A 14,703-nucleotide genomic window follows, 5' to 3' on the forward strand; every position below is an offset into this window, starting at 1 on the left:
TATATGAAAGAGAATAACAGCTTACACCATACACAAACACATAGGAAAGGAAAAATAAATAAAATATGTATAAAAATAAAAGAGAAAATGTCATTAAAATCATGAAATTATATAGTAAAAACGTTTTTAAAAAGGCTCAACTTTGCTTATGGTGAATTAAATTGTCAACTTTTATTATTTTTTCTGTTAAATCACAAATATTTATTGACTTTACCAAATTAGACACATAGTTAAGTCAATTAACAGATGAATTTTACAATGTAAGTCAATGTTGATAACTTCTGTTAAATAGTGAAACGACGTCGTTTGTAAGTTAAAAATAAAATAACAGAGCCGCTGCGTATATTGACAATTTTACATAACAAAAAATATATATATTGTCGAAGAATTTGAACCTTAGCTTTTTCTCAAATTCAGATTTTAGCCGCCAATGGATTCCATGGGAATCGTCATCTGAACTCCACCGCCATCCCTGGGAATGTCTCAGCGAGGAGATGGTGATCTCCGCCACAAAATCTAGAAAGTGAGATAGAATTAAAATTTGATAAATCGTAATGGAGAAATAGAAAAAAAAAATTATATTGGAATTGGTCAATGGAAACGCTTAAATGAGGAAGAAAGAAAATTTTACTGATAAGTACGCGGTTCTATCGATCGTGAGAAGGAGAAAGTACAAATAAGAGATTACCAAAAAATATATAAATATGTGTTTGGTTAAGTATTGATTAACTCATCCGACATGTGGCAGGTTCGAATCACCATATCATGTTTTTCTTTTAATATTACAAATCGACGTCATTTTACTGTTTAACGGATCTTACCGATGTTGACTTAACCCTATAAAATATATCCGTCAGTTGACTTAACTATGTGTTTTATTTGGCAAAATTAACAAAAGTTTGCGATTTAACGTTAAAAAATAATAAAAATTGACAATTTAATTAATATTTTTGCTAACTTCATGCTTTTATTGATATTTTCTCAAAAATAAAATAGAATGGTCAATAGAATAACAAAGAATCCCGCGTAACGCGCGGGTTTCATCTCTAGTCTTGATAAATTTGAGAAATCAGACTTGTATACTTTGTATTTGTGTGGCATACGGTACTTTATTTCACCTCTTGATGATGCTTCTTATTCGACACCAAATCTAATGGGCTTGGCCTTAATTACGTAGTTTGGGACATAATGAAAACGAATAGAGAAATGTATATCATGAGGCCCAATAAACGTCTATTTGATAATCAAAATCAAAATGGCTGAGGTACAAAGATGATATAAGCTTTGTATATCTTCCAGCTAATAATTTATAGAAACTTTTTAATCTATTTTCGTTTTGGTTGGACCACAGAAAAATTTCAACTCCAAGTAGATATATATTTATATATATATACTCAAAAATGTAGAAAGTTTTAAAGAGACAAACAAGATGTTCTTTAAAAACGTGTCTCATTAAATTCATGAAATTGTTCCCTATCATACTGTCTAGCCTACGATCAACTATACATGTATTTTACAAACACATCTTATCCATAACATATAAACATAATGTTTTAATAAGATTTGATTTACTGTTCTTCTTTTGACACCATTGATTTTAGTATTGTTCGTTTCCACTAGATATTTCTCTCTATACAGAAGTGTCAACGTAGGAAGGAGTGGACACCTACCACAAAAGGGTCACACGTAAAAATGGCCTATCTTTCTGACACAACCATATGTGGATGACAATTTCATCACGTGTATTAATAAGTTTTGTAATATATTGTCAAAAATAAAATAAAAATCCATTAAATAGCACTGTTAAGACATTATCATATTAAAGCCTGAGAATTGGTATGGTAGGGTATAAGATTTGTGTGGAAACAATTAAAACGAGTCTCTTCTCTTTTTACCAAAACCGGGACCAACATTTTTAGTCTTATAGGTTTTGTGAATTGGTTGGTACGTAGATAGCACTGTTTATATGTTAATCATATAAATCTAGTTTTTGAAATTGCTAATACCGGTTTATAACCGGTAGAGGTTGTTGGTTAGTCGATTCTTGATTTCATACACTGAGTTAATCCACAAAAATAATAGATTGGTTCGACGATTACTTATTTGGTTTAATAAATAATGATACCAAAAAATCATTATATTTAGCAAATTTATCGGTTAATTAATTTCTTCAAACTTTATTTTTGTCGGCAATCTCTGTATTAACGAAAAAACAATTTAAAGAAGAAAACATATGAAAGACGGGAGGACAATTCTTATACAGAAAGGACACTCCCGTAAAAGGAAAAATCTTTCAAACTTTGGTTTATATATATATATATATATATATATATATATATATTGTTGTGTCATATTTAAAAATATATATTTACACGTATAAAGAAACGAACTATATATATTTATGTATATGAATTATTAGATTTCTTTGGAAAAGCTGTACAACAGAATTGTTGGGTAGGAAGATAAAATGATAAACTAAGGCAAACATCTCAATATATTAAAAGGAGATAACATATTTGGCCAAATATAGAACATGAAAAAATCTTGACTAGCTGACGACGAAACCAGGAAATGGACATATCTCTAGGAAAAAGGTGTTATGGTAACTAGTGGTCACAAGATTGTTTCTTTTTTTTTTTCTTATCTTTATAGACCATTGACAGAAAATTTTAGTGTGCAATTTGTAATATTTCTATTACAAAATATAAATGGTAGGAAAATAGTGATAATTATATATGTATATAGTCAGGCTGTATATAGTTATTTGTATATTTTGGGTCAGAACTAATCTTCCGGGCGGTCGAAATTGTTGTTCGGGGAAATTTTTATGTTTTAGAAATAGTCAATGATTTTTGCTTTTGTCATATAGTCAATGAATATTGAAGAGTAAAGACACATAAAGGGTGAACCTACTACGTCTATTAATATTCGAGTATCCATATGGTGAGAATTAGGATATCTTAAGAAAAATGGTTAGAACATAAGTAGTTCTGACCCAAAATATACCTTTTAGATTCTAAAAAGGCTATTTCAGCTGGGTCTGTTTCTGCTTGCTCCGGGCCTCCTGTTGGGTCTGCTCAAATCTCTCCTGAAAACGTTCCACCCCCGGAAACCTTATCACCGCCTGAAAGTTCACCGTCTCTATCCCCTTCTCCCACCCCCATGGATTGCACCTTTCCCTCCCGTACTCCCTCAGAGCTTGTCATATCTAACCCTTTTTGCTGTGCTTTCCCTACATCTAATCCTCCTACCTTAACCTCTAACTCTCTTCCAGTAACTCAACCTGTGTCGTTACCTTCAAATATCATACCTCAACTTACAAATTCATTAACCTCTATCCTTCCTCCCATAACTCAACCAGCGCTTCAACCTTCAACTACCATACCTAAGCCTACAAACACTACAACAAAAATGAGCTTCGGTAGCAGACCTTTGTAGCACAAATTTACGAACTGCTACTAAAAGTACCAAAATCGGATGCCAAGTATTTCGTAGCATTATATTAACGCTAGTATATAATTTCATTTAGCCGGAACATAAAAATCAGTATTATAGCGGGAAGGTGTATTTTGGAGGCAAACTATATGGGTTTTTTCCCGCAAACTAAAAAAAGTCTCGATTCTTTGACCAAAAAATTAAAGACAGTCTTTTACACTTAGACCAAAAAATAAAAAAACCCAGAAAACAAAAAGCTCTCTTATCTCAATCTCAAAGTTTTTTTTTCCATTCCATCTAATCTCGATTCTCATTGTCAAGATTTCGATTTGTCTCTGTCGCTCTCTGTCTCCGTCGTTCTCTGTGGCTCCGTCAGTCTCTGTCTCCGTTGCACTCTGTGTCTCTGTCGCTCTCTATCTCAGTTTCTCTCTGCCTCGGTCTCTCCGCCTTTGTCTCTCTCCGCCTTTGTCTCTCTCCGCCTCTGTCTCTCTCCGCCTTTGTCTCTCTCCGATCTCAGTAGATTTGAATTCAGCTGATCTCATCCACCTGAAAGGTATAAGGCATTCAATAAATATATTATAGTTCTATACTCTGATTTTAATTTTGACCGATTTGAATTTTGTCAGGTAATCACATCTCATCAGCTGGATCTTCTGCCTGCTTGCATCAGAACACAGAGGCTAGTTCTCTCAATGAAACTGATACTTCGTTTTGATAAATTGTTTAAGAGTTGAACGAATTGGTTGTTTGATATTTCGTTTTAATAAATTGTTGCTGAATGTGTGAATATGTTTGTTTGGTGTGTTTGTCTAGTGTTTGTTTGGTATTTGTTTGGTGTTTGTGTTATTCTTATGTTTTTGTTTTGTTTTCTTTATGGGTAAGGACATATAATGGTTATGGACAAGACATGGGTTCATCTTAACAGGTATGTGAAAACGTTTTGTATAGTTGAGTTTATTGGTTTAGTTGTTATGTTTAAGTTTTTTTTAAAGTTTGTAATTCGTTTTTTCCTTTGGTTTTTGCTTTTATCTTCATTGCAGAACGGATCTTGGTTATGAGAAAGGTGCTTGGGATTTTGTGAGGTCTGTGGCTGCAGGTTTAGGAGACAATTCAATTATTATTTGTCCGTGTATTGACTGTCGCAACGTATATCGCCACTCAGCCACTGATGTTGTTGATCATCTTGTAACAAGAAGAATGGATTGGAGTTACAAGTCGAGGGATGACTGGTTTCATCATGGAGAAGTGAAATCAAGGACTGAGTGTAGAAAGAACACAAGCCAGTGGAACGAAGAGATATTAGGTTTGTTCAAAGCTGCCGAGTTTATGGATGAAGAGCTTGTTAGTCATGGTGATTTAATTGATGTTGATGAAGGGGATGATAAGGTAGAAGATGAGTTCTTAGCCAAGCTAGCTGATGCAGAAGCACCACTGTATCCAGGTTGCACAAACTACAACAAGCTATCTGCGATTGTTTCACTCTTTCGGTTAAAGACTCAGAGCGGTTGGTCTGACAAAAGTTTTGATAGTCTACTTGAGACTTTAAAACAGATGCTACCCAAGGATAATGTATTGCACATGTCCTTGTATGAGGTGAAGAAATTCTTTAAATCTTTTGATATGGGTTATGAGAAGATACACGCTTGTGTGAATGACTGTTGTCTGTTTAGAAATCAGTATGAGGAGCTCGACAGTTGTCCTAAATGCAAATCTTTGCGATGGATGATTAACAAGCGAACTGGTGAGGTGAAGAAAGGGACTCCACAGAAAGTACTTAGGTACTTTCCGATAATTCCACGTCTCAAGAGGATGTTCAGGTCAGAGGACACGGCGAAAGACTTACGGTGGCATTTCAATAATAAGAGCACAGATGGAAAAATGTGTCATCCGGTGGATTCTGTGTCGTGGGATCAAATGAATGAAAAGTATCCGTCATTTGCTGCAGAAGAAAGGAACATTAGGCTTGGACTCTCCACAGATGGGTTTAATCCTTTCAACATGAAAAATGTTAACTATAGTGCATGGCCTGTTTTGCTAGTCAATTACAACATGCCACCTGACAAGTGTATGCAAGAGGAGAACATCATGTTGACATTGCTGATTCCTGGACCAACTCAACCTGGAAACAATATAGATGTATATTTAGAACCTCTTATAGAGGATCTAAACCATCTGTGGGAGAAGGGAGAGGTAACGTATGATGCATTCAGTTGCACTACATTCACTTTAAGAGCAATGCTTTTGTGGACCATTCAGGATTTTCCGGCATATGGAAATCTAGCAGGCTGCAAAGTTAAAGGCATAATGGGTTGTCCGGTTTGCGGAAAGCACACAGATAGTTTGTGGTTGAGTAATTGTAGAAAGCACGTGTATATGTGTCACCGGAAGTCTCTGTAACCGAACCATGTTTATAGACGAAAGAAAACCTGGTTTGATGGTAGAGCTAAGCTTGGTAGAAAAGGTAGGATTCTGACTGGTCATAACATTTATCAAATACTAAAAAATTACAAAAATGACTTTGGGAATGTAATAGTAAATGGAAGAAAGAGGAAGATGCAAGATCGTGTTGGTTCAACCTCTGATACTGATGATGAATCCAGTAAATCAGAAGAAGAGGAAGAACAAGTAGATGAAGAGGAGCTATCCAGATGGAAAAAGCGGTCAATCTTCTTCAAGTTAGAGTATTGGAAGGTATGATTTATATGTTAGGTTTGTTATTCTACTAATATTTAGATTTGCTATATCTTAAAAAATAAATGTATATAACATTCTTTGTATTATCTGTCAATACATTGTGTAGGAAATGCCGGTTAGGCATAACCTAGATGTGATGCACGTTGAGAGAAATGTTGCCGCCAGTCTTGTCTCTACAATGCTGCATTCAGCGAAATCAAAGGATGGTGTTAATGCTCGAAAAGATATGCAACTGCTTGGTATTAGAAAGGATTTACATCCCCAAGCACGTGGGAAAAGAACCTACCTTCCTCCAGGTCCTTGGTCTCTATCCAAAACAGAGAAGAAAGTATTTTGTAAGCGATTGTCTGACTTCAGAGGACCAGATGGCTACTGCTCAAATATTTCTAAATGTGTTAAGATAGAAGATTGTACGGTTAAGGGTCTTAAATCACATGATTATCATGTGTTGATGCAACAACTTCTTCCGGTTGCAATCAGAGGTAGATTGAAATCTTTTAGATAGACCTCTTGTATATATAATTAGCTGTTAATTTTTTTAATCCTCAATGTTATTTATTTACAGCTTTGTTACCTAAAGGTGTTAGGATAGCTATTGGACGTTTATGCGCTTTTTTCAACAAACTATGTCAGCGAGTTATTGACAGAGAGGCAATTTCTGTAATGGAGCATGAAGTTGTGGAAACTATCTGCATATTTGAGAGGTTCTTTCCTCCAAGTTTCTTTGACATAATGGTGCATTTAACAGTCCACTTAGGCAGGGAAGCTCGGTTATGTGGACCAGTTCATTTTCGTTGGATGTACCCATTTGAGAGGTACAATCTAATAAACCAACTGTATGTGTATCAGTTGTGCCATTTACAATATACTTTATGCTTATCAGTATATTATTTTTATCTGCAGATACATGAAAGTTCTGAAGGACTTTTTAAGAAACATGGCAACACCAGAGGGTTGTATTGCTGAATCATATCTCGCTGAAGAGTGCATGCGGTTCTGCAGTGATTTCTTGAAAAATACTACAAATGCTGATGAGAAAATGGAAAGAAATACTGATTATGAGAACTGCTCTATCTTGGAGGGTCGTCCTATATCAGCACCTACTTCATGTACTCTTACTGAGAATGAGAAGAACATAGCACATCTTGCTGTCATTCATAATATGGCTCTCATTGATCCTTATGTGGAGTAAGTTCTTCTACATTCTCTTTTATAATATTGTTGTATTTACATTTACTCAATGTTAATGTTATTTTTTCATTTTTTAGCATGCATCTACAACATCTTCAAGATTATAGTGAAAGATGTAGACGTGATTCGACATTTTTGTGGAGAACCCATTCTTAGAAATTTGCCTCGTGGTTAAAAGAACATGTATGTTTACTATTTTATGGTTTTTTTTATCATCTATTCTTCTTCAATATAGTAAATGATAGTTGACAATTTTTTGCAACAGATACCTATGACTTCTGATCATGAAGATACACTTAAGTGGTTAGCATATGGTCCTCGTCTATGCGCAAGGTCTTACACGGGTTACATAGTCAATGGCAATCGGTTTCATACAATCTCGGTTGATAGGCAAACTCAAAACTGTGGTGTGTTGCATGAGGCCACAGCAATGTGTATAGCTAGTGCTAAAGACAATTCTCCAATGGTTGATGTTGTGTCTTATTACGGCAGAGTGGTAGATATTATACTGCTTGATTACAATGTCTTCTACATTCCTATATTTAAGTGCCAATGGGCAAATATAGGTAATGGAGTAAAGGAAGAAGAAGGATTCACACTAGTCAACCTTAGCCAAAGTCAAGCTTCATTCGCAAAAGATCCCTACATACTAGCATCTCAAGCACATCAAGTTTTTTATTCAAGAGTAGATGATTCTTCGAGTTGGTATGTAGCTATGAGAGGTTCTAAAAGAAGATACAATGCAGAGGATGCTGAAACTGACGATGCAGACGTTGGACCATTGCCTGTATTAGTAGACATGGATGAAGATGACCTGGTCGATGGAGCTAGGAATGCCCGAGCTGACTGTGAAGGGATTTATGTGTGAAATTATGATTGCTTTTTTTTCTATGATTGTTTATAATGTGTGTGTTTTATGTGAACGTGATTGTTTATAATGTGTGTGTTTTTCTATGATTGTTTAAATATGTTTTGATAAACAAGTGTTGTCTGTTGTTACAGGTGAACTAAGATGAAGAATTATCAGCGAAAAAGGCATACCAAGAAAACGAAGAAGATTGACGAGTTAACTGAGAAGCAGTTGCAAACTCAGGCATTGGTAGAGAAGCAGTGTGAAACTCTGAATTTGGAAAAAGAAGTGGATCATGATTTACAAGAGGATGCGGCTATTCAAGATGATGATACTTCTCAAAATCAGCCCACATATGAACTTAATGATGATGATGTTATTCAAGATGATGCTGCTATACAAGATGATGATGGTATACAAGATGATGCTGATGCTGCTTTACAAGATGATGATGCTACACAAGATATTGCTAAAAATGTTGATGAACCAAATCGTAAAAGGAAGCGAGGACCTACGAAGATGAAAAACATCGCCAAGGATCCAAATGAAAAAATTCACGTTGAGTACACTATCATGGGAGAACCTTGTGGTCCAGGATCAGTACCCTTTGCATCATATTTAGGAACAATAGTACGGGAACATGTTCCTTTCACAATCCCGGATTGGAGGAAAGTAAGTGAAGATATCAAAACTGTTTTATGGAAATCTATTGAGGTATTCTTTTAATTACTGAACCATGTTGTTCCTTTTAATTATAATTGCTTTGTGTATAGTATTTTCTGATTTTTTTAAACTTCATTTGAATCAGGCAAGGTTTGATCTTGACCAACCATGGAAAAAAACTGCTGTTTTTGGTCAGATGAGAGATCTATGGAGATCCGCAAAATCGCGCCTTGTTTCAAAGGTCAGACTAGCTGATAACATGAAAGTTAGGATGGGTCTGCGACCACCTAATATAAGTATTCCAGAATGGCGTAAGTTTGTCAAAGAGAAGACTCGTAACGCATTTAAGGTAATAAGTGATTCAGCTAAGACGAAAAAAAAGAAGCAGATTCCTCATTGCTGTGGCCGTAAAGGAATGGTCAGATTGAGAGAAGATTTAATCCAGAAAAACTCAGACCCATCCCAGGTGACAAGAGCAAAAGTGTGGATCGAGTCACGGACTAAGAGGGATGGTACTCCAGTAAATGTCGAAGCAGCTGAAAAGATTGTATGTTATGTTTACTCTTCTTAAATTACTTTATATATTGGAGATCATAATTGATTGATGTATATTACTTTGGTATTTATTTGCAGAGAAAGGCAGCGGAAATATGTATTGAAGGTACTCAGGATTCAGCTACAACAAATCCAAAGGAGGATATATTGAGTCAAATTTTGGGACCTGATAATCCAGGAAGACTGCAGGCATTGGGCAGAGGCATGAGCTTGACCAAACTTTCTTGTTTCCAAGTCAACAGCAGCTCTATGGCTGCAATGGAAGCAAATCAGATTCAAATGAAGAATCGAATTCAGGATTTAGAGCAAATTATTGAAAAACTTTATGATCAGGTTAGTATACTATATACAAATTGTTTATTCATACAATAGTTTTACTGTATGTTGATATGTTTCTGGAATTGCAGAGACAAGAGGGTGATGTTGGTGAAAACTCTATACATAAGAGTGTAAATACGAGAATACTCCCCAAGTGTAATTTGGTTGACTGGACATCCGATGATAATGTTGCAGAGGGCCGCATTGTTTCTTATGAATCTGATGAATTGGTACATGGGATACCTTGAGGGCCTAATGCAGTTAAGGTTTTCATTGAATCTGCTACAAAGCCAGAAGCTCCTCTATGGAGACCTATACTTGAGATGTCTACTATTGAGGATGTTGTTGGAGAAATGATTGCATGGGATGCCGAGTTATGTATTGTTCAAGGTGAAGGTGGCATTGCAGAAGACATTGTACCTAAGGTTTATTATCTTCTTTTAATTGTTTTTGTATGTAGATTACACTTCCTGAGATAAACCTTCTTACTGTTTTGTACCTTTTTTCTACTGAGTCCTATCACAAGTTCAAAAAACAGATGCAAACTCAAGGCTTTGGGTAAGAACGATGAAGTTGTAGCTGAAGCCAGATGGCTGAGCCAAGAACCGAAAGCGTTGGTAAATGGACTTCCAATTGGTCCAAATGCACTCAAAGTTTATGTAGATTCGGTTTTAAACACAAGTGCATGGCTATGGAGGCCAACAGCCGAGATGAGAACTTTGCAGGATTCTTTGAACTGTTTTATATCATGGCCTGCAAATAGAGTTGTGATTGAGACATCGAATGAATCCCCTGTTCTTCAGAAATCTACATCTAAGGGAGTAAGCATAAGATCTCCTAATGAGATGTCCACTGGGATTGCTAAATCTCCTAATCTTCCTGTATCTTCGACTAACTCAGCAAGTCCAAGTTACCAGAAGGACAAGTCTCCAGAAACTCCAAAAGCTCCTTTGAAGAAACCTTTATTGAAAACAAAACCATCAGAGGTACATAATTGGTTGTGATTGTTTTTGTTGTATGGATTTATTTTTTGGTGGTTGCTCCTTTCTGAAATTATTTTTGGTTTGTTGTTCTTGAAGCCATCTCTGACAGAGGCATCTCCTCGTCGCAAATCAAAGGTACATGCTTTTAATAACTTAAGACATAATTGCGGACCTGGTTTTATTTGTTTTTGCTTGAGGTTGATTTCTGTATATATTTTTTTGTTCCTTGTTCTTATAGCGTCTTGCATTCAAAGAAAATCAAAAATGCAAGTTGATGGATATATCCGGAGGGAATCGTGTTGTCGCTGAAGGACGTTGGTCGTCTAATAATCCTGACCAACAGGTACATCACGTTAAGTTGGGGCCTAATGCTTGTCGAGTATGGGTGGATATTGTGATTGTTAAAGATGCTGCAGTTTGGAGGCAAACTCCTGAAATAGAATATATGGAAGATGCACATGGATCTTGTCTTGCCTGGCCAGAAGATAAAATTGTAATGGTGGGTATATGTTTTAATTTTACATGTGTGCAAAATATGATGACAATAACAACTATTGACCAATTTTTTTTTTTGGTTTTCAACAGGAATGAATTAATTAATAAGGAGTAGTGATGTTTCAGATTGGGAAACGTGTTTTGTAGTTGAAAGACATGAGTACTTTATGTTCTTTTGTCTCATACACTGGTCTTTGTCCCTTTTGTTTTTATTTTTGGATTATAAAGTTGAACCATAATTTATATGTTTCAGATATTAACTTAATGGGACAAGTTATTTAATGTTTCTTTCTTACAAGTTTTCGAAATAATTAAATAAATATTTAGAAAGATAGAAAGCCATTTAGGCTGTTAAAAAAAACCCATTATGTATAGATGTTAGTTATATTAACATCAATAGATAAATAAACGAAATAGTTTTGAAAAAATGAAAAAACTTATATAAAAATTAACAATAAATAAATATTGATGACACAATTATTAATTATTAATATAAATTAACAATAAAACGAAAACTTTATATCATGTATATAGTGATATAAGATATAAACCTCAAACCCTATACTATATCTCTTAGTTGAAAGCATTATACACCAATATATGAAACATGAAATTAACAATGTTAAAATATAATTTTATGTATATTTGTACATAAATATGAATTATTAACATTAGTTAGCATTATAAATAAATCTTCATATCATATAGTAATATAAGATATAAACCCCAAACCCTATACCCTAAATCTCTTAGTTGAAAGCATTATACACCAATATATGAAACATGAAATTAACAATGTTAATATATAATTTTATGTATATTTGTACATAATTATGAATTATTAATATTAGTTACCATTATAAATAAATCTTTATATCATATTGTAATATAAGCCATAAACCCCAAACCCTATACCCTAAAACACTATACCCTAAATCTCCTCCTTGAAAGCATTCTACACAAACTAACAATGTCAAAATATAATTTTAAATTTTAAATAAGACAAGCTTTACCATATGAAACATTAATTTTAAATTAATTGTTACACCATATTCCTAAATTAATAAAAAAAAAATAACAAAATACTATACTAATAACATATAAATCGTGTAACAATTATCTCATTGGCTAATTGATAAAGGTGTGGATCACCAAATTATTGATATCTACCGTTGATTAGAATACATCTAACGGCCAACAATCAGCTATTCTTAATAATTTTTAATCATCTCAATATCTACTTTTCTCGAAGGATGCCCAATAAACTCAATCTCGAAGCTTCTTTCACCATCGCCAAACACCAAAAAAAAACACAGATTGAATCTAAAGAGGAACTCATATCATCTCTTTCACCATCGACAAACACAACATAAAATCATCGCCGAATCTAAAGGTTTTATCCTCTCTTTCTATTGCTTGTTTCTCGAATCCCCATATTCTATGTTTTTTTCCTCTCGCAATTTTGCTTTCTCGAATCCTCTGTCAGAGATGGCTAATTGAATCTTAATAGTTTTTGGATCTGCCTTTAGATATGTTTGATGAAATAGATCTGCCTTTAGATATGTCTATTGTGTAGTTTTGCAGATTCTTGTTGATAGATCTATTCATTTTCAGGTTTCGGATCTAGATATAACAGGTTCTACAACATTTCTTTTATGTGGTTTCGGATCTAGAATTATATTGTTTTCTTTTATTTTCAGGTTTCGGATCTAAAATTATATTGTTTTCTTTTGATTGTTGTGGTTAAAAATAAACATATCTTAACAATATCATATTTGGTTCTGCAGAAATGGAAGGTAAAGGACTCATATGTGGCCTCCCCGCTAAGAACGTTGTACCAAAAATCAGACAACAGCCACAACAACACGCAATCAACATTGATGAAGACATTGATCAACAAACTGATGCGGATGATGAACTGAAGGAGATAACAAGGCTAGAGTTTAGAAGGTCCTATGCTCACCTAGGCTACTTGATACGCATCGAACTAGAGGAAGAAGACATTGATCCACTGTACAAGAATGTTTGGAAAAAAATACAACAGGATAAACGCAACAACACTGGTAATAAACGCCCAAAAGTAGAAAAAGGAGAGTCCTCAAACCGCAAGACTCTTTGAATAATAATGGCATGGTAGACCACTCTTAGAGCGAGTTCATGTTTTTTTAGTTCATGTGATGTTTACATTTTGGAAAGTTAACTTTATGTAATATGATTTGATGAGTCATTGTCTTCCATAAATTAAGCAATTCAATGTTTCAAATAACAAATGATTATGCAACTCAATATATATATATATATATATATATATATATATATAATTATTAGTAAATGATAAATTATTATTCAATATAAACACAATTTTCTCAGTGCGTGTCATGATAAATATCATAGTACAAAATAAAAGGCAAGAAATCTTATATTATAGCACGAGAAAAATGCTGGATTAAATTATTAAACCGCATATTATAAATGCTATTGTAAACGATGGTATAGCAATATATAGTTGCTAGTAAAATCTACACAATAGCAAAAGGAAACCGCTATATAACACTTTCCTATAGCAAGTATCTTGTGCTACTATAGTGTAGAATTTGAGAACCATAATGTCAGGAAACAATATCCACCAGCACATATAATGTGTTATCATTACAAGTTACACAACATGAAATGTTAGCTATAAAAACAAAGATAATAGCACAAAGGAAGCGCTAGTTAATAATAAGTAATAGCGGAGTGTTACCGCTATAATAGGCCAATCTACCATAGCGCGTAAAAACTGCTATGGTAGGGACGGGTCTACTATAGCTCCTCATTATACAGCGTTTTCAAATGCGCTACGAAAGCCCTTTAGTAGCATTATCCGTGTGCTACCGAAGCTCATTTTTCTTGTAGTGAAACACTTTACCTCCATCTTCTTCAACCTCGTCCCTTCCACCTTCTGGGAAGAATGTCCTGTCCAAGGGAGAGACTTCTCACCTAGCCTAACCCTTCCTTATCTCATCCTGATGTATATAAAACCCTTTTTTTGGAACGTCCGAGGACTTAATGACCTGGATAAGCATCGGCCTTTTGCATTCTGGCTTGCTTTTCATAAGCCTTCTTTTGGTGCTATTTTAGAAACCCATATAAAGGAACCAAATCTGAACCGTATTATGAACCTTACCTGTCCCGGTTGGCAATTTACATCCAATCATGCAGAAGATGATAGTGGGCGCATAGTGATCATCTGGAAATCGCCAGTTGCAATTTCATTCCTGTACCAATCAAGATATACGATAACTAGTGAAATAACAATCCAAGGAGGCCACAGGTTCTTTTTTACTGCAGTCTATGCTCCTAACATGAGTGAAGTACGCAATGACCTGTGGTGTGACCTCATCGGGCTTCATCAAAGATTTCACTTTGATACTGTTCCTTGGATGGTATGTGAGGAGCTCAATGATACTGGGATTTTTGTGTCTCCTAGTAGGTTCAATTAACCTTATGCGTTGTAATACTTAAGGTGTCAATCCAGTT

General features: G+C 34.7%; 2 protein-coding genes, 1 long non-coding RNA gene and 1 pseudogene across 3 annotated transcripts; all 4 read left to right on the forward strand.

The window, feature by feature from the left end:
* The first annotated feature begins 4,588 nt into the window (after window positions 1-4,588).
* LOC104759628 (uncharacterized) lies at window positions 4,589-8,188 on the forward strand (annotated as a pseudogene).
* Window positions 8,189-8,283: 95 nt separating this feature from the next.
* LOC147924273 (uncharacterized) lies at window positions 8,284-10,256 on the forward strand. The gene is made up of 4 exons (XM_087497104.1): window positions 8,284-8,884; window positions 8,979-9,380; window positions 9,467-9,721; window positions 9,796-10,256. Exons 1-4 carry the CDS (start codon window positions 8,333-8,335, stop codon window positions 9,952-9,954), a joined length of 1,368 nt encoding a protein of 455 aa, XP_087353230.1. The 5' UTR covers window positions 8,284-8,332; the 3' UTR covers window positions 9,955-10,256.
* On the forward strand, window positions 10,073-11,280 carry LOC147924274 (uncharacterized). Its single transcript, XM_087496692.1, has 6 exons — window positions 10,073-10,131; window positions 10,221-10,525; window positions 10,604-10,692; window positions 10,801-10,824; window positions 10,928-11,188; window positions 11,275-11,280. Exons 1-6 carry the CDS (start codon window positions 10,073-10,075, stop codon window positions 11,278-11,280), a joined length of 744 nt encoding a protein of 247 aa, XP_087352818.1.
* A 1,163-nt stretch (window positions 11,281-12,443) lies between these two features.
* On the forward strand, window positions 12,444-13,410 carry LOC109130098 (uncharacterized). The gene is made up of 2 exons (XR_002036234.2): window positions 12,444-12,577; window positions 12,972-13,410. It is a non-coding gene; the product is annotated as an uncharacterized LOC109130098 (long non-coding RNA).
* Window positions 13,411-14,703: the final 1,293 nt, after the last annotated feature.

This window comes from Camelina sativa, chromosome 17, assembly GCF_030686135.1.
Source record: "Camelina sativa cultivar CO46 ecotype springtype chromosome 17, ASM3068613v1".
Taxonomy (NCBI): domain Eukaryota; kingdom Viridiplantae; phylum Streptophyta; class Magnoliopsida; order Brassicales; family Brassicaceae; genus Camelina; species Camelina sativa.

Coding starts and splice junctions, on each gene's coding strand:
- LOC147924273 (XM_087497104.1), top strand. CDS start 8,333: ATGAAGAATTATCAGCGAAAAAGGCATACCAAGAAAACGAAGAAGATT. Junction 8,885..8,978: donor TTTTATGGAAATCTATTGAG/GTATTCTTTTAA, acceptor CATTTGAATCAG/GCAAGGTTTGATCTTGACCA. Junction 9,381..9,466: donor TCGAAGCAGCTGAAAAGATT/GTATGTTATGTT, acceptor ATTTATTTGCAG/AGAAAGGCAGCGGAAATATG.
- LOC147924274 (XM_087496692.1), top strand. CDS start 10,073: ATGCCGAGTTATGTATTGTTCAAGGTGAAGGTGGCATTGCAGAAGACA. Junction 10,526..10,603: donor TCAGAAATCTACATCTAAGG/GAGTAAGCATAA, acceptor CTTCGACTAACT/CAGCAAGTCCAAGTTACCAG. Junction 10,825..10,927: donor CTCCTCGTCGCAAATCAAAG/GTACATGCTTTT, acceptor TTGTTCTTATAG/CGTCTTGCATTCAAAGAAAA.